This window comes from Cavia porcellus, unplaced genomic scaffold (genome assembly GCF_034190915.1).
Source record: "Cavia porcellus strain 051 isolate PalLab524CR breed Dunkin Hartley unplaced genomic scaffold, mCavPor4.1 scaffold_31, whole genome shotgun sequence".
NCBI classification, from domain to species: Eukaryota; Metazoa; Chordata; class Mammalia; order Rodentia; family Caviidae; genus Cavia; species Cavia porcellus.
In genome coordinates, this window is record NW_026947514.1 from 1,414,602 (window position 1) to 1,436,062 (window position 21,461).

At 44.1% G+C, this 21,461-nt stretch overlaps 1 protein-coding gene across 7 annotated transcripts in view; it reads left to right on the top strand.

Annotated features, from left to right (window-relative positions):
- The window catches only part of Ppp1r13b (protein phosphatase 1 regulatory subunit 13B), a 91,389-nt gene that overhangs the window by 57,503 nt on the left and 12,425 nt on the right, over window positions 1–21,461 (top strand). For all 7 annotated transcript variants that reach the window (XM_063241336.1, XM_063241340.1, XM_063241339.1 and 4 more), the window contains 3 exons: window positions 14,491–14,592; window positions 16,638–16,812; window positions 18,057–18,253. In XM_063241336.1, the coding sequence (XP_063097406.1) occupies window positions 14,491–14,592; window positions 16,638–16,812; window positions 18,057–18,253 (474 nt within the window). The remainder of the gene's footprint in view (window positions 1–14,490; window positions 14,593–16,637; window positions 16,813–18,056; window positions 18,254–21,461) is intronic.

The following is a 21,461-nucleotide window of genomic DNA, read 5'->3' on the forward strand; positions in this document are numbered from 1 at the left end:
GCCTGGAGAGTGCTGGGAGTACTGGAGTGCACCACTACACCTGGCAGGTGTTTTTGGGTTTTTTTGGTATTTGACCTTGCCAGCCAGGTGCTCTGCTGCTAAACTGTAGCCTCAGCCCTGTCTTGTTTTCTTAGGGTTAGATTTTTTTTTTGTTAATTTTTTTTTTATTTTGAAAGTATACAACAGAACACGTCAGAATAAAGCCAACTAAGATCATACAGGGAAATTGGTACAGAACTTCACAGCAAGTTACCAGGATAAGAGTAATAGGTATCATGGTATACTTTGTTATCTTTATAATAGTTGTTCTTTCAATCACATATATCAAAATGAGATGAAATATAGAACACTATAGAACTTATCAAAACAGAATATTGAATAGAGCAGTACCATTAACCAGAAAAGAGTGAAACAGTAATAAAAATATTTGCCTTCAAAGAAATGGTAGAAGGAAGTCCCCCCTATTTGCTATGGTCAACCTCCCAGGAGATGGCCAGATTTCTGGTTCCCATTTGCTAATGGACGGGGGGTAGGGGGAGAAGGAAGATCAGGGAAGTGGGATATTTGACTCTAGGCCATGTAGCAGTAGGTTCACTATTGCTAAGCAGGGAGGCAGGATGGTCATTTGTTTTCACAGTGTCCTCAGTTCCAACATGGCGGATCTCAGGAGACACTGCTGGTTCTCCCCCTGGAAGGGCTGCAGTCTGCCACCTGCCTCCGCTTACCAGGGAGGGGAGGTGCTGGCTTGTTTAGGGTTAGATTTTAAGTGAATCGGCCTGCATGTATTCAGCGTGGACTTTATCACTGAGGAACTTTCCACCCTTCATTGGGCTTAATTGAGTTCTTACTAATTTATGAGAGTTAGTAATTGTAATTGTTGTAATTAGAAATAGGCTAGTTCTAGAATATAATGAAATGTTAGAGAAGCAAAGGCTTAGTTTTACTGAACAACAAAAAGTCTCCCCAAGAGAATAACCCAAAAATCCCACAAATTTTGCTGAACATTTTATGTGACTAAAACTATAAGCATATACTCTGGCATGGTGGCACAGTACCTATGATCCTAGCACTCTGGGAGGCTGAGGCAGGAGCATCATAAATTCAAGGTCCCATTAATGGGACCTGGGTGATTGCAGGACAATTTAGTGACTTAGCAAGACCCAGTCTCAGAATAAAATACTCACCGGAAATGCAGCTCAGTGCTAAGGCTCTGAATCCAGTCCCAGTGTTGTGGGTCAGTCAACAAACAAACAAAACCCAACAAGTGAAAGCAGACATCCAGTCTGTAATTGCAGCTCCTTGAGAGGCTGGGGCGGGAGGCTCACAAGCAAGACAGCAGCCCAGGAAATTTAGTAAGACTCTTGTTTTAAAATAAAAATTTAAAGGCTGGGCATTGTGATACATGTCTGTAATCCCAGCACTGAGGAGGCTAAGGCAGGAGGATCACTGTGAGTTCAAAAACAGCCTAGACTGCATAGAAAGACCCTGTCTCCAAAAGACAATAATAGTAATAATAAAACAAAACTTTTAAAAACTTAAGAAGGGGCTGGGTGGAACTCAGTGGTGGAGCTTTGCCTAGTAGGCACAAGGCCCTCAGAGGAATAACCAATCTCTCAGAAGGAAGAAGGAAGGAGGAAGCATACATACATGTTCATAGGCTACCTTGGTGTCACCATCACCTGTTTTTATTTGTTTACGAGGCAAGTAAACCTATTCTACAAAGCTGAAAATGTATAGCCTTGAAGAAGCGTAATAAAAGGAATAATCTATTTCAGAATATTTTATGAGTATAAATACGTTGTATCTATACAATGCTATATATTGCCAGACTTCAGTTTTAGGGATGTTTGTTTTTTGAAATGATATACTTGAGAAGGCCCTATACCTTTAAAGCTAGGAACAGTTTGATTTCTTTTTAAAATCTTGTGGTGATTAAGTTGGTATAAGGGCACTAGATCTAGTTCTTATAGTTTTTATTATAGACTATCTATATAGAAGAATGTATGAAACAGGCTACCAAGGAGCAGTTGGGGCGGGGGTTAGAATTTCCCTCCTCTGCCCTACCCTCCCCTCCTCTCCCCTCTCCTCCCCTCCCCGTCCCCTCTCCCCTCCCCTCCCCTCTCCTCCCATCCCCTCCCCATCCCCTCCCCTCTCCCCTCCCCTCCCCTGCCCTCCCCTCCCCTCCCCTCCTCTTCCTTGCCCTCCCTTCCCCCTGCTTAGACTAAAGGTATGCACAACCATATCCCACTTCTTTTCTTTTGAATGGTGGTGAGCAGCCAAAGGGGTTCTGAGTCCAGCTGGAGTGACGGCTAACTGGAACAGAGGCCCTGATCCAGGGCCCAACCTGGATTTTATCCATCACGCAGAGGGGAGGTGGCTCGAGGATGAGTGAGAGTGAGTCTAGCCTGGGTCAGAGGCCTGGGGTGACCCGGACAGCGGGCAGAGCGAAGGCTGTGTAGGAGGAGCCGTCCGCGTGGCACCGCTTGGCGAGCAGCCCAGGCTTCGGTTGGCTGGTGAGCTCTGAGGTGTAACCTCCCATGGCCTGGCAAGCACACCCTGCTTCTTCATTCTTTTAAAAGCATTCTAATCCAATTTCAGTCTTAGACAATAGACATTTAAAAGCGAGATGCCTGAGATCATACACTTACGTGAAATAAATCGAATACACATAAATACTGTACTGTGTCTCTAGTGTGAGAATCTGAAAAGGACCAAAATATGCACTAGATGTTACAAAATAAAGAAGAAAATGCTCCAGTGGGAGGGCAACTGGCGAGGGAAGAGGAGAAAGGAAGGAAGAGTAAAGAAAAAGTGAGAACAGAAGAAAACATGGAAACAAAACTTTTGTAAATAAAGAGGAAAAGATGTTGAAGGGAGGAGAATGGGAAAAAAGAATTAAGCTGTATTGTGAACAGGTACAACTTCACTATGATGAATGTGATATATATCGAAAATGTACCAATAAATTAGACTTTCAAATATATCCCATGAAATAAGTATCCTTTGAAAGTGTATTTGGGTTATGGTATAATCAAGTGAGATAGTCTTGAAAACATTATAGACAAGCAATTTTTTATCATTCAAAACTTCACATTTTAATGCTTAATTCTATGTTTTGTAAGTTTTTTTCATACTGATAGGCTCTTTTACATTTTTTTCTTTTCCGAAAGTAACTCACTCACTGGTAAGCTGGCCTTTTTCCATGTTTGAACATTTTACCAACTGTTTACCATGAGGTGACAGCAGTTTTCATGCACGGGAAATTAAATGGAAGGACAGGAAGTCTGGCTGCAGGGAGGGCGGGGGAGGGCCTCTCCTGACCCTGTCACCACGCGGGCGGGCGGAGGGGCGGGGATGGGGATGCTGTCTTGCATCTTGTTTGCTCCCTCGTCCTCATCACTGTATCATAACACTCAGGGAAGCAGAGTTAGTGTCACAGAGACGAAACATCCAGGCTTGCAGTAATCACATAACCATGCAGGTGAATAGTAATGAAATATTTGTTAAGCAAAAACAATGCAAAGCAAGGTGCTTGGTGGGGAGGTCACTGGGAGTCTGCTCGCAGATCCCACAGGGCGTTTGGGGAGATGGATGTAGGAACAAATCCCAGTTGTGCTAAAAGTGTAGGAACAGTAGAACAAGGCACAAAATAATAGGGTTTGGTTGGCTTAACCACATTGAGGTGGATATCAGGAAAGATTTGTCAAAGGAAGAAATCACAGGCTGCCACAGAGACGTAAGGAAGAGGCGGGGGACTGGTGACAGAGTTACACACGGGATGGGGGAGGAAGGGACAGGAAGCATAGGGACAAAGTGGAGGAGGGAACAGGGAGGGGTAGAGCTACAGCACCTGCCAGCAGGTCACTGTGCTGTCAGCTACATGGACCCTGGAGGGGTCACTCAAGCCAGCTATGTTTAGAAGGGTCCATGGCAGTTCCGTGGGAGCGGAAGGAGATGAGCCCATGACCTTCAACATCCTCCCTTTCTATGCCTCACAGTGGAATCACAACTGCTTCTTAGGAGTTACTTACAAGGAAACTGTTTGAAAATAAAATACTCAGAGGTATGGTGATGCCAACAGAAAGCCATCCAGTTATCTGCAGTAAATTGCAGCTTAGAAAACCATGTTCATTTAGAAACACAGTTCTTCCATGGCAGAAAGTGGATGATAGCATAAACCCAAGAAGTTACTAGCTATAGAATGACTGCTAGTTGTAGAAGTCTTTAAAAAGAAACACTTGTTTATATGAGAACATTATTGCTGTCCAAGAAAAGAAATTCCTTGAGATCTGTCCCAAGAAAAGTGACTGTTAGACCGGTGTCGCGAGGAAGACTCCAAGGGCCTCGCTCTCATGTAAAAACAATGGGGTTTTTATTATTCCGTGTACACGGGGTCCTCCAAACAGGTGGAAACGGAGAACTCTGAGTTGGGGCAAGGCTGGTGTTTTTAAGGATGAAAACCGCAAAGCAAGCAAGCATTGTTACAGAAGCCAATCATAGCAGTTAGAGCAGAACAGTTGGTGATTTGTCCATTTGTGATTGGTCAGATCATGAGGGGTGACCAGTGGGTCAGAGTTGATTAACTGTCTTGTTTTGCACAGCTTATTTTTAGGTCACCTAGCTCCTGTGTGGCTTGGTTCTGACATACTTCCCAATCTTGATTAGCATAGTCAGCAGACTTTATCTCTGAGTTTCCTGACATAATTACCTTACTTTAGCACCACAACCTTTCTATTTGTAGAGGGCAACAATGGTTAACATATCAATTGGGTAAGATTTTACAATTCTTTACAGAAGAGAGCATTGATTAACATATCAATCTTTTACCCAGGGGAAAAGGAAGACACACATTTACAGTTACAGGTATTATTATGATATAAACGAAGCTATTTCTGTGAAGAATGTACAATCTAATACAATCTGATGCAATTAACACAATTTGTGACGGGGCTACCAGATAGAGAAGACCCAGGATGTCAGGAGCTAGTACCTCAGGCCTTTGTTTTATGGCCTTTAGGAAGTTAAAACTTAACCTAGTTGGATTTGAAGGGAGAAGGGGAGGGGAAGCAGCAGATGGAACGAGCTTTCTTCGTCTCTTCATTTCCCCCTTTTTTTTTTTTTTTTTGGATGACCTCTAATCTTAGAGGTTTGTTGTAGCTAGGGGTTCATATTGGTGACGTATGACCATTAATTTGACCTGAGAGACTTGTCCCCTTATGAATTGGGTAATCCAGTTAATGAGGCAAGGGACAATGGCTAGGATTAGGATTAAGGTCACTAATGGTCTTATCAAGGGAAGGAGATAGGGGAGAATTTTGTTTTACATTTTTTAAAGGGGGCTCCCATACAAAGATCTTTAACAATTGTTTTTTTTTTTTTTGCTTACAGGGGGACCAAAGCCGCCATGCAAGGTCGGCATCAATGTTATTAAAATCAAAACAAGCAAGCTAAAACAGTTTATGACCAGCATAATCTAACTATGTTTTAGTCAATTTTTAACTTTAAGGGTTACCAGTCTGTTGTGTAGTCCACTGAGTATGTCCCTCGTTGTCTGCTGTTTTCAGTGGCTTTACATGAGTGTAGTGAATCCGCGCAGTTTTTCCTGTTACCTTGATGGCAGTGGGGGTACTGAGCACCACGGTGAAAGGTCCTTCTCAGCAGGGTTTAAGGGAGTCACAGTGGTGACATCGAACCAAGACTGGAGTCCTTGGGGCCTTGAGAGGGGTCTCTGAAGGCGGGTCCAGGTGTTTTTGTCTAAACAGCTGGTGGATCCAGGCCAACACAGGTTGGAGTGTCTGTAGGGACTTAAGATCTCAATTAGTAATTTTAGCTAATTTGTCTTCTGACAATCTTGGAACCAATGGCGGGGGCCTCCCAAACATGGCTTTAAAGGGGGAAATTTTAGAAACATATGGGGTATATCTAGCTCTTAACAGTGTAAAGGGAAGAAGGCTCATCCAGTTATCGCCAGTTTTTGAAAACAGCTTAGCTAAAATGTCCTTGAGACTTTGGTTTATATGTTCTATTTGCCCTGAGCTTTGTAGCTGATAGGCACAGTGGAGTTTTAATTAATTTTTAATGCCTGGGCTAACTTTTGGGTGACTCGGGCTATGAAAGCCAGGCCATTATCGGACCCCATTGATAGTGGGAGGCCAAATTAAGGTATGATCTCATGTGATAGCCTTTTAACTACCACTAAGGCTGACTCAGACTTAGTAGGGAGCCTCTACCCAGCCAGTAAAAGTGTTTATTAATATCAAGAGATAGCGGTGTCCCTGTAAATTAAGTTTTACCATGTCCATGAAGTCTATTTCCCAATGTTCTCCTGGAACAATTTCTTGATGTTGGGTGGTCTCCAACGCAGAGCTCTCGGCTGAGTTGACTAACAAGCACTGTGGGCATCTGGAGCTCGAAGAGGTGGTCAGTTTGTAGAGTTTTGGAATAAAATATTGAGTTTTGAACAATTCTGCAAGGTGAAACAGCTCCCGCCCTAGTGTCTTTAGTAACAGTACTTGTTTATCAGGTAACTGGTATCAGCTCCTTGGGGTGGGAGACTTTATTCCAAGTTGAGATGCCAACTGTAGGTCTTTTTTTGTGCAGACTGGTTCTGACAAGGTCAGAGGACTAGTATTAGAGCAGTTACTTTTTTGGTTGACCCCTCTGATGTGGTTGCTATTTTTTATCTCTGGTTGGGTGAGCCTTGTAAGGAATAGCAATCCATTGAGGCAGCCAGACAGCTGCCAGCAAATCTAGAATCTGTGGAGCATTTTTAGATGGCTTCCACGTATATGTACAGTAGCAAAGGGATATCTTCAGTAAAAAATGTTTACCCTCTTTTCCGTGGCTAGTTTTAGCCTCTCAGTCAAAGCAACAAGCTACGCCTTTTGGGCAGAAGTGCCAGGCTCTACCCGCTTAACCCAGAGTACCTCCTTTTTGGTGGTCACTGCTGCCTCGGCCATTTGTTTGTCGTTTTGGATGAGGCTGCTTTCATCGAACAGTTGTCGGCATTTCCCAAAAGCTGGTCAGTAAGATCAGCCTGTAGGTTCTGCTGCAGTTCGAGGATGTCAGCGCACTCGTGGAGAGAGGTGTCCTTTGTTCCTCCGGATCATCATCAGGCATAAGGGTGGCTGGGTTTAAAGCTGAAGAAGTCTTGAATATCATTGACTGTGGGTCTAGAAGCAGGGCTTGACAGTAGAATTCTGGCATTTGAGAGCCTTTTTTCAGGAGGGGTTTTGATAAGAGTCTCTAAACTGTGAGAGGTTACCACAGAAATCACTTGCCCAAAGCATGTTTCTTCGCTTTCTTAAGTAACATTGTCACAGTAGCTAGTATTTTAAGGCAGGGAGGCCATACTCCTGTTACTGAATCAAGTCTTTTGGAGAGGTAGGCTATAGGCCTCTTTTAAGGGCCAATGTCCTGAGTTAGGACTCTTTTGGCAATGTCCCTGAGTTTATCTATGAACAAGATGAAAGGCTTGGTAACGTCAGGGAGTCCCAGGGCTGGGGCCTCTGTCAAGGCCCGCTTGAGCTGTTGGAAGGCCTGTTTACATTTATCAGTCCAGTTCAGCGAATTTTGAGTTTCTCCCTTATGGGAGTCAGTCATATAGAGGCAAGCTTTTCAGTAAAATTTAGCCTACAGTATCCAACTGCCCCAGAAACTCTCGTCTGTTTTTTAAAAGTTTTTTTTCTCATAGAGCAATTTTAACACCTTGGCTATCTTTTTGTAAATTTTTTAGTTCTCAAAGACCTTTTTGTGCTATCTCTATTAACTGGCTGAGGGGCATTTTCTTAAACCTCTCAAACCTTTGTAATTTTTGTCTAACATGTGGGGCCGACTGAGTTACAAAGAGAACAACTGGCAATATTGGGAAACCTTCTTACCTCTGGATGTCCAGTCAGGGTGGCACAAAAGGAGAACATGGTTTTGGCATTCCGGATCAGAGAGCCGGCTTCATCTGGATGGCACACTGCTTTTTGTCCAAGGGTGTCACGTGGCAGGCCATCATTTTACTAAAATTATATTTTTAACAAAAAGGGCTTTTTTATAGGTAACAAAATTGTGCTGCATAATCTCCCAGATGTTCACAGTACATGCAAGAACTTGTATTTTTAGTATCACCTATAATCTCATTTTAATGGAAACATTTTGCAGCAAAGTACAATCTTATGTATACTTTTACCAAAACTGATCTAATACTGTCAAATTTTGAACACATTTACTTCTTGTCAAACCTGTTATTTGTAGTACTATAAACCAAGACAAATAAAATTCACATCCTCTTGAGCCTTCTACAACTTACAATAATACCTCTCAAACTAAGTTTTAATCTTTTTTTACATTCTGGCATAGCCAGACACCTTTACTTGAAGACCACTCTCTTTGTCTCTCTTTTTACTATTACCAGTCAATTACCTTTTTTTTTACTTCTCAGACAACATCAAAACTCTCAACAAAACCCTTGAAGTCACCTTCTAGTAGTCCAAAACATACTTATTTTATGTCTTTTTACCACATAAAAATGTTGTATTTTAAAAACAAAACTGGCTTTTAACTGGCTTTTAACTGGCTCAAATATAGTACCGCCTGGTTTTTACTTGGCAAAGTTGACATGACTCTTAACAACCATAGATATACATATATATGTGCACATGTTTACATTTTCACCAGAGAGAAAAAAATACTCCTTTTAAAAGGCATGCTGAGGTTGCAAGCAATCAATTGAAGTCTTACATATTAAACAAGGTGCCACAACATTAAAGACACAAACAAAGGGAGCTTCTTGCATAGTTTGGTCAGCTAAAGGAAATAATTTTTCTTATCATGAACCTTGAATCTAATAAGCCATATGGATCCTGCAACAGAAATGGGCAACAAGCCCCTAAGTTAGTAACAAGTTTAAACAGGCAACCAAGGAGAGGGCGGAGGAAGGAAGGGTTTTACCCACGGTGGGGGCTCCTCCCTGAGGTCCTGCCATACCAAGATGTAGGTGACCCAGTCGGGGTGGCTCTCTCGTCCAGGGCGGAAGATGATGTTTTTAACTGCTAAGATGAGGGGAAGGTGGAAAGTCCCCTCCGGTGGCCAATCCACGGAGAATGTGGGCCACTCAGACGAGCAGAAAGTCTGCCATTTACTTTTTTAACCTGTAAGGAGAGATTGTGAGCCCTCTCTCGAACCTCCGACCAATGGTCGAGGCTGAGGGACAATGGGGACGATGTCGTTTGTCCCATGATGTTTTGAAGACAAAGAGTGGTTAGCGTACACGCGACACAACAAATAACCGTTCACAACAGTCACAACACACAGGACAAACAGGCCGGCCACCTCACTCTCACGCATTAGTTTCACACCAAACGAGTCACCTTAGGGGGTGCCTCCAGATTGGCCCGGACGGACCACAGATTGGGAATGAAATTCCCCAGATTGGCCCAGACGGACCACAGATTGGGAATGAAATTCCCCAGATTGGCCCAGACGGACCACAGATTGGGAATGAAATTCCCCAGATCGATAGGAAAATCCTATCGCAGACGGTGAGTCACGGAAAACCGTGTGGGGCGTCCCCCGATCACCCAAGAACAGAATTTGCCCGTGAAGTAGAGCCGGAGTTTGGCCTGGGGCGAAAGGAAATGGCGGATCGATCCAAAATGAAAGTAAACAAAAACTGGCCGTACTACTTACCCCAGAGAGGTGCCGTTGGGGTCTCCCTCTGCGAGGAGGTCTCTTCTCAGTTTGATCTCGCTGGGGCCTCCAAAATGTTAGACCGGTGTCGCGAGGAAGACTCCAAGGGCCTCGCTCTCATGTAAAAACAATGGGGTTTTTATTATTCCGTGTACACGGGGTCCTCCAAACAGGTGGAAACGGAGAACTCTGAGTTGGGGCAAGGCTGGTGTTTTTAAGGATGAAAACCGCAAAGCAAGCAAGCATTGTTACAGAAGCCAATCATAGCAGTTAGAGCAGAACAGTTGGTGATTTGTCCATTTGTGATTGGTCAGATCATGAGGGGTGACCAGTGGGTCAGAGTTGATTAACTGTCTTGTTTTGCACAGCTTATTTTTAGGTCACCTAGCTCCTGTGTGGCTTGGTTCTGACATACTTCCCAATCTTGATTAGCATAGTCAGCAGACTTTATCTCTGAGTTTCCTGACATAATTACCTTACTTTAGCACCACAACCTTTCTATTTGTAGAGGGCAACAATGGTTAACATATCAATTGGGTAAGATTTTACAATTCTTTACAGAAGAGAGCATTGATTAACATATCAATCTTTTACCCAGGGGAAAAGGAAGACACACATTTACAGTTACAGGTATTATTATGATATAAACGAAGCTATTTCTGTGAAGAATGTACAATCTAATACAATCTGATGCAATTAACACAATTTGTGACGGGGCTACCAGATAGAGAAGACCCAGGATGTCAGGAGCTAGTACCTCAGGCCTTTGTTTTATGGCCTTTAGGAAGTTAAAACTTAACCTAGTTGGATTTGAAGGGAGAAGGGGAGGGGAAGCAGCAGATGGAACGAGCTTTCTTCGTCTCTTCATGACCAGAACCTAGACTTTAAAATCGCTTTATTTGCTCTTACAGTTCCTTCCCCTCTGCGTGAGTGGACCTGTCCAGGGAGAGGCAGGGATGGAGCTGGGCTCCTTCAGCCTCCCATGAAATGAGGCACACGGTGGGAAGCAAGCCACGGCCACACGCCCACCAGAGCCCTTAGTGCCTCTGGGGTGGGGAGATTGTCTGCACTGTCATTCTCATAATCTTTCTAAGATAGGCACTGAGAGTTCTATGTATTTATTTGTTTACTTACTTATTTTATTCTTGAGGTAAGTTACCTTTGTTTTCCATTTTTCAGGGGTGAAGGGGAACTAATCCTTTTCTGTTGGGTTGAACTGCATGACATTGTTGATATTCAAACCATTTTTGATCTGCAGATGTAGCATTTTCATATGACAAAGCTAGTAAGTATCCTGGTGTCTGGCAACATTTACCCTTTGATAGCAGTGCCTTTGCTTAGGGACAGTCTTGAGTACCTGCGCTGCAGCCTAGCAAAAAACACAAGAGGTCAAGGCCTGGGGACAGCCAGACACCAGATGTCCAGAGCCGCAGCCCCCTGACCAGTCCTCCCAAGGACCTTCTGTGCTTCTGCTCAGAATTGTAAGTTGAGGTGTATGAAGTGTCTGACTCCTGTTCACAATTCATTTAGAAACAGTTCTTCCCATACCAGAAAGTGGGTAAACATCCTGCCTATGGGAACAATGGTAGAGGGATTCCTTAGCGAATCAGGAAGAACTTCAGGAAGCAGAGGGCGTGGACACATCCAGCGGTAGGAAGTGGGGGCAGGGCACTGTGGCCAGCAGAAAGACCCAGGTGAATCGATTTGGGGAGACTGGCACTGGGGTGGAGAGGCAAGCACAGGTGGTGCTCAGGTGCAGAGCCCTGAGCAAAGTGAAGCTCAGTCAGAGATGGCGCTGCAGTTCTTGGGAAAAGGCTGGAGCCATAGCAGGGAGTTGAGGGCACATGCCCAGCCTGGAAGGATGAGAGGAGTTTGGCCCCAGAGAGGCGGCAGAGGCGTGTCCTCCACATCTGAGCAAGACCAGGCCTGTTCCCGTGTCTTGTGGAACCATGGGAGCTTATGGATCATATCTTTGGTTTCCCAAATAATATTACAGTGGTGTTTGTGTCCATAACAATTAAAGGGGAGGGCTGGGGATTTAGCTCAGTGGCTTAAGCATCTGCCTGGCAAGTGTGAGGCAGTGAATTTGATTCCGGAGTTAAAAAAAAAATTAAAGGGGAGGCTGGTTGCTTGACTTAGAATAGGAACATCTGAAATGATCGACTTGCCTTAAAGAAGTGTTCAGATTTTTTTTTTTTTTGGTTTTTTTTTTTGGCGGGGGGAGGGGGTGTCTTTGGTACCAGGGATAGAACTCATGACCTTGCACTTGCCAGGCAGGCACTGTGCCACTGGGCTAAATCCCCAGCCCTAGAAGTGTTCAGTTTCTGACAAAATCAACTGGTGTCTTCTGTCAGCTGAGTACCAAGGAAGTATGTTAGGCTTTGAGGGGGAAAAGTGCCATTTATAGCTAAAATCTCTGTTGGCTGCTCTGAAACGTATAAAGAACCCTTTTCCCATCCTCATCGTGGTCCAGGAAGGTTTATATTTGTAATCCCACAGAGATTGGAATTCTGGTGAGTTAATTTCTATCTACCACTTGCAGTGCAATCCATGGCGAAAATAAAGGCACTACGACATATATATAGTTGCAGGGAGCAGGGGTGTCTTGAGTCCAGCCAACATGATGTTTTCTGGAACAAAGGCCTCATCCAGAGCCTAACCTAGGTCTTATTAATTCTGTGAGGGGAGTGGCTCAGGATGAGTGACAGTGAGAGTGGCAGGAAGTACGTGACACCCGTTACTACCATGCCTACCATGAACTAGGCTAGTTCAGAGGTCTGAGATCACCTCCAATAAACAGAGGGCAGGAAATGCAGAGAGTAACCTGCATAACACAGCTGAGGGTAGGTGCTCCAGCTCTGATGTACAATCCTGTTTGCCCTGGGAAGTCATAGCTTCTTGCTCGAGGCTTGGCCCAGCCCAGAGGGTAGAGCAGGGCTCTCCATTCCACCCAGCTTAGCCACCTTTGGGGAAATCACTGGGCAGGGTAACACAGACCTATCCCTTTGCTTCAGAGGTGACACATCAGCTCCACAGCCAGCCCAATTTACATTGCCTACAGCCAATTGAAGGGACAAGGAAATAGCCTAGTTAGCTCTGAACAGATCAATACATGGCCACTGTTTATCCATGATGGCAGTTGCTCTTCTTTTCAGGGAGAGTCAAGGACAGTTCTGGGTGGTTCCTCACAGAAACCCAGCTGTCTTGAGGATTGTGTTTCCACCCCGACCTCTACACTGTGACTGTGTGCTTGGAGTAACCCTGAACTCCTGTCAGTGGGAGGCCCAAGCGCCAGGTACAGCTGCAGTGCTGTGTGGGGACCCACAGAGCGGGGGACCAGACATGTGGCCATGCCTTGTCCTTCCCAGAGAGCTCCCCAAGCCTGAGAACAAGTGCATCAGAGGCCCTGGCACCTTAGCCTGCAGCCTCGGGTCTGCTGGTGGACACTCCTTGCATGCCTGGCGTGGATGGCTTGCTCCAAGACTCCAATGGAAGAAGCTTAATAAATTCATGACAGCTGTTTTAAACAGAGGAAAGAAAGAAAAGGAAATCTTTTGTAGTGACTGGGAAATCTGGGTGAAAATTAGTCACCCTTTTTGAGCGTTAGAAACAGTAGAAACAGTCTTCAAGTCTAGACTTCTTTTGGTGGGATAAATATGTTTCTTTTCAAATGGAAATTTCTGTAACTGGTTGAAATATCTGGGTTTTTGTTAGCCAGGACCATGTTTGTGTGAGGCAGATGCTTTGTCACTGAGTGATGTTCACAACCCAGATACCAAGTCTCAGAAAAAGGCTTGCTGCACATTGTTACCTGGGGAGTTACAGACAGAAGTTATTCCACGTAAAACTGCTAAAAGTTTGGACACAAAGCAGAGTCATGCACTGGGATTGTTAAGAATTGTGAAGACTAAGAGTCATAGAAGGTAAAGGGATCCTGAGGTACGTGTGAGCTTTTGTGTAGGAAGTGGAGTTCAAGGAGGGACTTTGTGACCTCTGTGGCTGGAAGTCAAGGGTTTGAGGAAGACAGAGCTTCTGGGGAGGCTGCTCCGCATGTTCCTCCTCCTCCCTCTTCTGACTCCGCCCAGCTGTGGATCACAGCCCCACCTCGTGGTGGTGGGGGGTAGCACACAGGTAGCAGGGCCCAGTGTCTCGTGTGCCACAGGGGAAGGTCTGCCCGCGTGGTCTGGGGGCCGGTGCTGACCCTTGTCTCAGGTCTTTCCGTGTGGGAGTGAGTGTGCTGATAGTGCTGGAAGCATGCGGTTCAGGGCACTGCACAGAGGTGGCTGTGTGGCTAGTTGCCACTCCTCTACATGTTTCCCGGTTCCTCCTATAGGTCATGCTCAAGGTGATTTAATGGAGTATTTGTATTTCGGAATCTATTTCAGATTTTCAAGAGTAGGTAACAATGAGATGATTTCTGTCCTTGGTGTCATCTGCATATTTACTTTGTTGGTTGTGTGTCCTTAAACATTTGACAGCCCCATATGCTCAAATGTACCTATTAAGTTCCCACTCCAAACAGAGGAAAGTCGCCTAAGATACACATTTGCAAAGGTGTGCTTAATGGTGAGCCTCTTGTTAGATATAGTATCAGATGTTTATGCATGAGAAAATGTTACTTTGAAAGCATTTTTATCTATTATGTACATATAATGAAAGTAGTCCACAATTAGGAAGAGTTCTTACCAAAAAAATACGTATTCTCCTAACTTTCAGGGAATCTGTGTAAAAACACCCACATGTGTGTTGCTCCATTGGAAATGAGGCTGCCACAGATGCTTGCCTATCCTGAGCGCTTCTTGATCTTTGCAGGTTGCAAATCCACGAGTTGAACTCACACTCTCAGAGCTCCAGGATATGGCAGCAAGGCAACAGCAGCAAATTGAAAATCAGCAGCAAATGTTGGTGGCCAAGGTAAGTTACAAGAGCAGAGCTAAAGCAGCACTGTTGAAAACGTGGTCCAGCGAGGCGTGCTGGGCCTGCCTGCAGCCCAGTGTCCCAGGAGGCTGCGGGAGGAGGCAGTCTCAACTGAGGCCGGCCGCTCATTATTTGGGGCCACACCAGAAAGGTGCTGAGCACAGTGTCTTTCTGTCTGTGGAGCCCTCCTGTGACAAGAGGGTCCTGTAGCTTTGTGATATTGTCAGAACAAGAGCCTTCGACCTTGGGCACGTGTACACAGACACCACAGGACAGGCAGTGGGCATCCCTGCCCACACTGTAGACAATGTCTGGAAAAGAGGATGCTGTCTCACCTCTGTCTTCCTCATAGTGTGTTCACAAGGAGGAGACTGCAGTTTGTGACGCATCCTAGATAAGTGACCACTTTGACAGGCCTCTGGGAGGGCCACTGTGTATCGGACACCTGTGGCTGGTGACAGTGCAGGGCACACTCGATGCTCACTGAGCTCTATATTCATGGTTGAAACTCTGTAGAGCAGGATTTGGAGTTTTTCTTTCTTTTTTTTTTTTAATCGGTACCAGGGATCAAACTCAGATTGCCTGCTTGCAAGGCAGGCAATTATGCCGCTGAGCTAAATCCCCAGCCCCAGATTTGGAGTTTTTCCAAGTCCCAGTTTAGTGTACATGATAGACACAAGAAGTCAGGCCCATTGCCCTTGCCCTTGCCTTGCCCGCTAGGAACAGTTCATGCTGGGAATGATGTTAAAATTTTTTGAAACTGCTTTAAAGAGAGCTGTTAAACTTTAGCAAGTTCTTACCGCTTTCTTCTTTAGAGAGAGTTCCTTCATGACCAAATGACCAGTCAAGCCAGTTTCTTCTATTCACTGACTGACTGTGTAGTTCATTATACTGTCTGATTTTATGTAAATAATAATTTAAGTTGGACTTACTTTAAAAAGTCTCAAAGTTTATTTGGCTTACAAGAAGAAAAACAATTACAAATTTTTAAAATTAGAAAGTATCTCATCCCATTAATAAGATTTCTAAGATAAAGTGTACATACTATTAAGTAATTACAGAATTTTCTAATTCTATTTATTTTCCAAGAATATTGCTGTTTTTTTTTAAATAGTATTTTAAGCAGCAGGACTGATCACAAGTTAATGCCACATCTTAAACATTTGAGCCTTCATGTGTAGCGACGCCTGCATAGTCACACCTAAACATCTCTTTAAGTATATTTTACGCATACCTATAGGATCATGAAGATTTCATGTTGTTATCCTAAATGTATGTTTTCACAGTAACAGGGAACAACTGAAGGGTACCGCATGTTGTTTGTCTCTTTGTTTTGAGAACAGGGTCTCACTATGCCACTCAGGTTGCCTTGAACTCACAGCAGTCCTCCTGCCTCTCAGCCTCCTGTGTGCTGGGATTATAGGCGTGTGCCACCCAGCCTGGCTCCACACGGTTTTATTTTAATATTATCTTGTTATGCAATGTTTTCTCATTTTGGAAGAGATTAATCCTGCAGGAAATAAACATTCCTTGATTGCTCAGTGTCACTTACAAATTGGAGGTTTATCCCCTTGCTGATTTCCTTTTCTCACATGAAGACTCCTCTGCTGGCCAGTGCCCATTCCTGTAGACAGTGAAGTGAGAGAAACACAGGGAGCGCTTTGCAGCAGCAGGAACCCTGATCCTGACAGTAGGAAGCAGGCGGGCTGGCAGGGCGGGCAGAGAGACGGTGGCTGTGGAGGCTGCGCCCTGCCGAGTGCCTCTGCACTGCTCTGTGTCCTGCAGAGGTGCAGCCCTTATATGAGTGGGGCAGTCCGGTGAATCCTGCGTAAATCCTCCAGCTCGTCCGTGTCATCCTGTGTACTCCTGATAATTTCGTTGGGCATAGGTTGATGTGTGCGGGTTCCTTAGTGCTTCTTCAGTACTTGCTATGTTAGATGAGACTGAGGAACACAGTTGTTTTTTGTTTGTTCGTTTGTTTTTAAGTGTGTTGAGGGAATCAAAAGCTTCAATTGACAAAGCTCATTTCCGCTCTTTGTCAGGAGCAACGTTTACACTTTCTAAAGCAACAGGAGCGTCGCCAGCAGCAGTCTATTTCTGAAAACGAGAAGCTTCAGAAGTTGAAAGAACGAGTTGAAGCCCAAGAAAACAAGCTGAAGAAAATTCGTGCCATGAGAGGACAAGTGGATTACAGCAAAATTATGAATGGCAACCTGTGTACGTGCCCATGGCCCACTGCATGCACACCCACATTCCTGTGGCATGGGCAGTTCCAGCCTCGAAGCCATATGCAGTTTTGTTCCAGCAAGTGCCCTAAAGTTACTCCGTTATGTGTATCTAGGAAGATGGGGATGGTTAGGCCAGTTGATTTTTTTTTTAACTATACATTCCCCTATGCAAAAAATAAAGAATGTCCATGGGAAACTGATGAAATTTAAGTTAGGTTGTGTTTGAATTAATAGGATTGTGTTAACATCAGATTCCTGTTGTGTTTATTTGGAGTTTTTTGTTGTTTTGTTTTGTTTTGGTGTAGCTTTGGTTTTTTGAAACAAGAATCTTGCTTTGGAGTCCAGGCTGGCCTTGAACTCACTTATGTAGCCCAGGCTGGCGTCAAAACTCCTAACAATCCTCCTGCCTCGACGTCTTTTGTGCTGGGATTACTGGCATGCACCCATGCCTGGCTTCCTGTTGTTTCTTTATGTAATTTTATGCATATTTACAGGTTCAGTGTGGTAATTTAATACATATAGAAATGTCTATTGATTAGTTCAGGGTGTTAGCATTTTGTTTTCAAACTTCTTTTAAATTTTTGAAAACAGGATTTAGCTCAGCAGCACAGCATCTGCCTGGCAAGTGCAAGGTCCTGAGTTCGATCCCCAGTACCAAAATAAAAATCAAATTAAATTAAATTTTTAATTAGCATATAGTAATTGTGCCTGTTTATGGAATACAGTGGGATATTTCAGTTCAGCCTCAGCGATGTAGTCTAGAGAGTCACCCTGGTGACAGCAGCCCTTTGGACTGGGAAGGGGCAGCTCCAGGATCCATAATTATGAACATCGATTTTCAGGAACAACTTAAATTTTATCTATACATTAAGATAAACTGTACAGGCACTCCTTTTTGGACCTGGGTGAGCTCTGATTTTGTTTTTGAATCAGTTTGTTGAGCTACTTTATGTTATAGCAATGAGCAAGGCCTTCCCAAGGCCTTTGTTCAGTTGGTGCCTGAGAGTCCTAAGTGGCTTGACAAAAGCGAGCTCTTCAACTGAATGCTCTAAAGAATATTCAGGAATTGGTGCAGAAAAACTGTCTGCTGTGCAAGTACTCATGTAGAGTGTTACACACTTGAGTCCAAGGGCTCACAATAAATAATAACCAGAGTTAAGTATAGTGTATAGAAATAAAGAAGTCAGGCTGTTAATCGAATAATTTTTTTGTTTTTCTGGTGGGAAATTACAGCTGCTGAAATAGAAAGATTCAGTGCCATGTTCCAGGAGAAGAAGCAGGAAGTACAGACTGCAATTTTAAGAGTTGATCAGCTTAGTCAGCAATTGGAGGATTTAAAGAAAGGAAAACTGAATGGATTCCAGTCTTACAATGGCAAGTTGACAGGACCAGCAGCCGTGGAGCTGAAGAGACTGTACCAGGAGCTACAGGTAACACACCATTCTGTGGACGGCCTCCTCCTCCCGGCTCTTTCCTTACTGTGGGATGGCTGTCTGGGAAGTAGAAATAACAAAGGCTAGTGGAGTCTAATTTAATAGGCACAAACTGTGGTAAGTGCACAGTAACTTGTGAATAGGGAATCGTCTTTCTAGGGTGTGGAGCTCCAGGCTTTCGTGTCTTCACAGAGCTGTGCGTCCTCGACACAGTCGGTTTTAGAACCTTTTCACTCTCCTAAGCCAGAGCCCTTGTCTCTTAGTCACCATTCTATGCCCTGTGTTCCCTGAGCCCGGCCATCAGGACTCTGCTTTCTTTCTTTGTGTATTTGCCCAGTCTGGAGACTTCATAGGGATGGAGTCAAATAGCATTTGATCCTTTGTGATTGTCTTTCACTTTGCATATTTTCAGTGTGACAGAATTCAGCCGGCGAGATACATTAGTGAAGTTAAGTGTTAGAGAAGCCTTAAAATTTGTGTGTAGAGTATAGCATCATGAGGAAGAAAGAAGGAAGGAAGGGGGTCCCCTGGACCCTGGAAGAATCTGGACTGGGAACCGAAGCCCATAGAGAGGGTGAAAAGAAAAGCTTTAAAGCAGAAGAAGGCGGCAGCCAGCGGCGCCTCTGCCCTGAGCCGGGGCTCACTGTGTGAGGGGAGCTGTTTGAACCTGGGGACTCACAGTCACGGTGACGGTGGCAGCTGGCCACCCCGGAGGCCTCTGCAGAGGGACGGGGCAGCGGAGGGGAGCAGCGGATGTGGAGGACTGTGCTGGCTGGTGCTGTTGCTCCTGATAATCCATGACTGAGACTAACTGAGAGTCACAGAAAATACGATGGCACAATGCCAGAGAACCAGGGACCAGGTCAAACAAGCAACAGCTTCTCATCTCCAACAAACTGGAAAGGTGAGATCTTCAAACAGACTCAAAACCCAAAAACCAGCTACGCCTGGAAGGCACCTGAAGGAAGTGCTCATCCCCTAAGGGTTCTAACGACCACCAGTGAGGCAGCCCACCGTTGGCACGCAGAAGTATTACTCCAAGAATTAAACTGAAAAAAAAAAATATGGAAAGACACTTAAGCAAAATGCAATCCCAGATATCCAGTTCACCAAAGGCAAATCCAAGGGGCAAAGAGGGGGGACAATCTGAAAGTCCCCACCAGGCCTCTCTGAAGTGGTAACAACAAAGCAATTGCATGAGGCTCTGGAAAAAATGAAATCAGAAAGAATCTCTCAGATAATTATGGAGATTATCAAAATATGCACCATGCTTAGCAGTACTTGAGGAGACATAGACAAAAAGATAGACAAGTTAAGCAATTTGTAGAAGCTCAGCATAGGAAACACATAGAATCCATAAAGCAGATTCAAGGAGATATCTAGGAGAATAAAAACTCCACTGGAAGTATTCGAAGCGCATTAGGTTAGTGTGAGGACAGGATCTCGGGTACTGAAGACAGGCTTGCAGTTAGCGGCCAGGAAAAGAAAGATTTGTCAAAAATACCAAGAGATCATGAGAAATCAATCCGGCACCTGCTAAATGAGACAAAGAAGAATAATTTAAGATTAATTGGAATCAACGAACAAGCAGGAGATACCACAAACGACATTAAAAAAATGTTCATGACTTTGTTACAGAAAACTTTCCTGGTAGAGAAAAGAATTTGACATGTAGATAAATGAGACATATAGAACTCTAGTTAGTACTGATCAAAAAAATCTACAGCCACACATATCATAGTCAAGATTCCAGAAATTCAACACAAGAATAGAATCCTAAAAGTGAAAAGAAACAAATTAGTTATAAAGGAAAGCCCATTAGAATCACAGCTGACTTCTCAGCACAATTCAAGTCAAGGACAGCTTGGAGTGAAGTACTCCAAGTTCTAAAGGAAAACAGCTTCCAACCCAGATTGATGTACTCCACAAAACTATCTTTCAGAGTTGATGGAGAAATAAAATACTTCCATGACCAAGAACATCTGAGGAAATTTATGACCACCAAACCAGCACTTGAAAATGTTCTGAAGGACATTCTAGAAACAGATAATAAGGACTACAGCTCCATAAACCCCAAGAGAAGGAATTCACCAGGGAAGGCAAATAATTAGAGGGAAAAACGGGGCTGCCAGCAACAGGAAAGTAACATGACAAGAATAAGTCAATACCTATCGGTTATAACCATAAATGTAAATGGTCTTAATTCACCACTCAAAAAACACAGACTAGGGGCTGGGGATTTAGCTCAGCGGCATAAGCACCTGCCTTGCAAGCAGGCAGTCATGAGTTTGATCCCTGATACCGATTTAAAAAAAAAAAAGAAAAAAAGACAGACTGGCAGAATGGATCAAGAAGCAAGATCCAACGATATGCTGCATATAAGAAACACATTTAGTTCAAAAAGAAATTCACAGACTGAAAGTCAAAGGATGGAAAACAATACTCTGTCTGACAGAAGCCCAGAAAAAAGCAGGGGTACTTATTCTATTTGCAGATAAAGTGAATTTCAGGGGCTGGGGATTTAGCTCAGTGGCATAAGCACCTGCCTTGCAAGCAGGCGGTCGTGAGTTCAATCCCCAGTACCAATAAAAAGAGAAAAAAAAAAAAAAAGATAAAGTGAATTTCAAGCCAAGACTGATTAAGAGAGATAAAGAAGGTCACTACATCCTTATAAAGAGAACAATCCCAGAGGGAGAGATAACAGTCATAAATACATATGCGTCCAACTATATAAAACAGTAACAGAAAAATCAAGCCCTAATACAGTTATATTAGGAGACCTCAATACCCATGCCACAGTCACAAAGAGACATTCACTAGATAAAAATCAGAAATGAAACAGTAGAACTAAATCAAACTTCTGAACAAACGCACTTAGTAGATATCTATACTGTTCCACCCATAACATCAGAATACACATTCTTCTCAGCTGCACCAGGGACATTCTCCAAAACAGACCATATACTAGCTCATAGCACATGCTTAAGTAAGTCCAAAGGAAATGAAATTATTCCACGCATCAGTCAGACCATACTGCAATGAAAGTGGAAATCCAGGGCTGTGAGTGGCAGCGGCCCAGGACAGGAGCCGCTGGCATTTCCTGGGACCCGTGCCATGCTGGGACCTGGAGCGCCGGGAAACCAAGCAACCCCTCCCCACCTTGGTGAGTGGCCGTGAGCCTGTCGGTGCGCAGGCTGAGAATCAA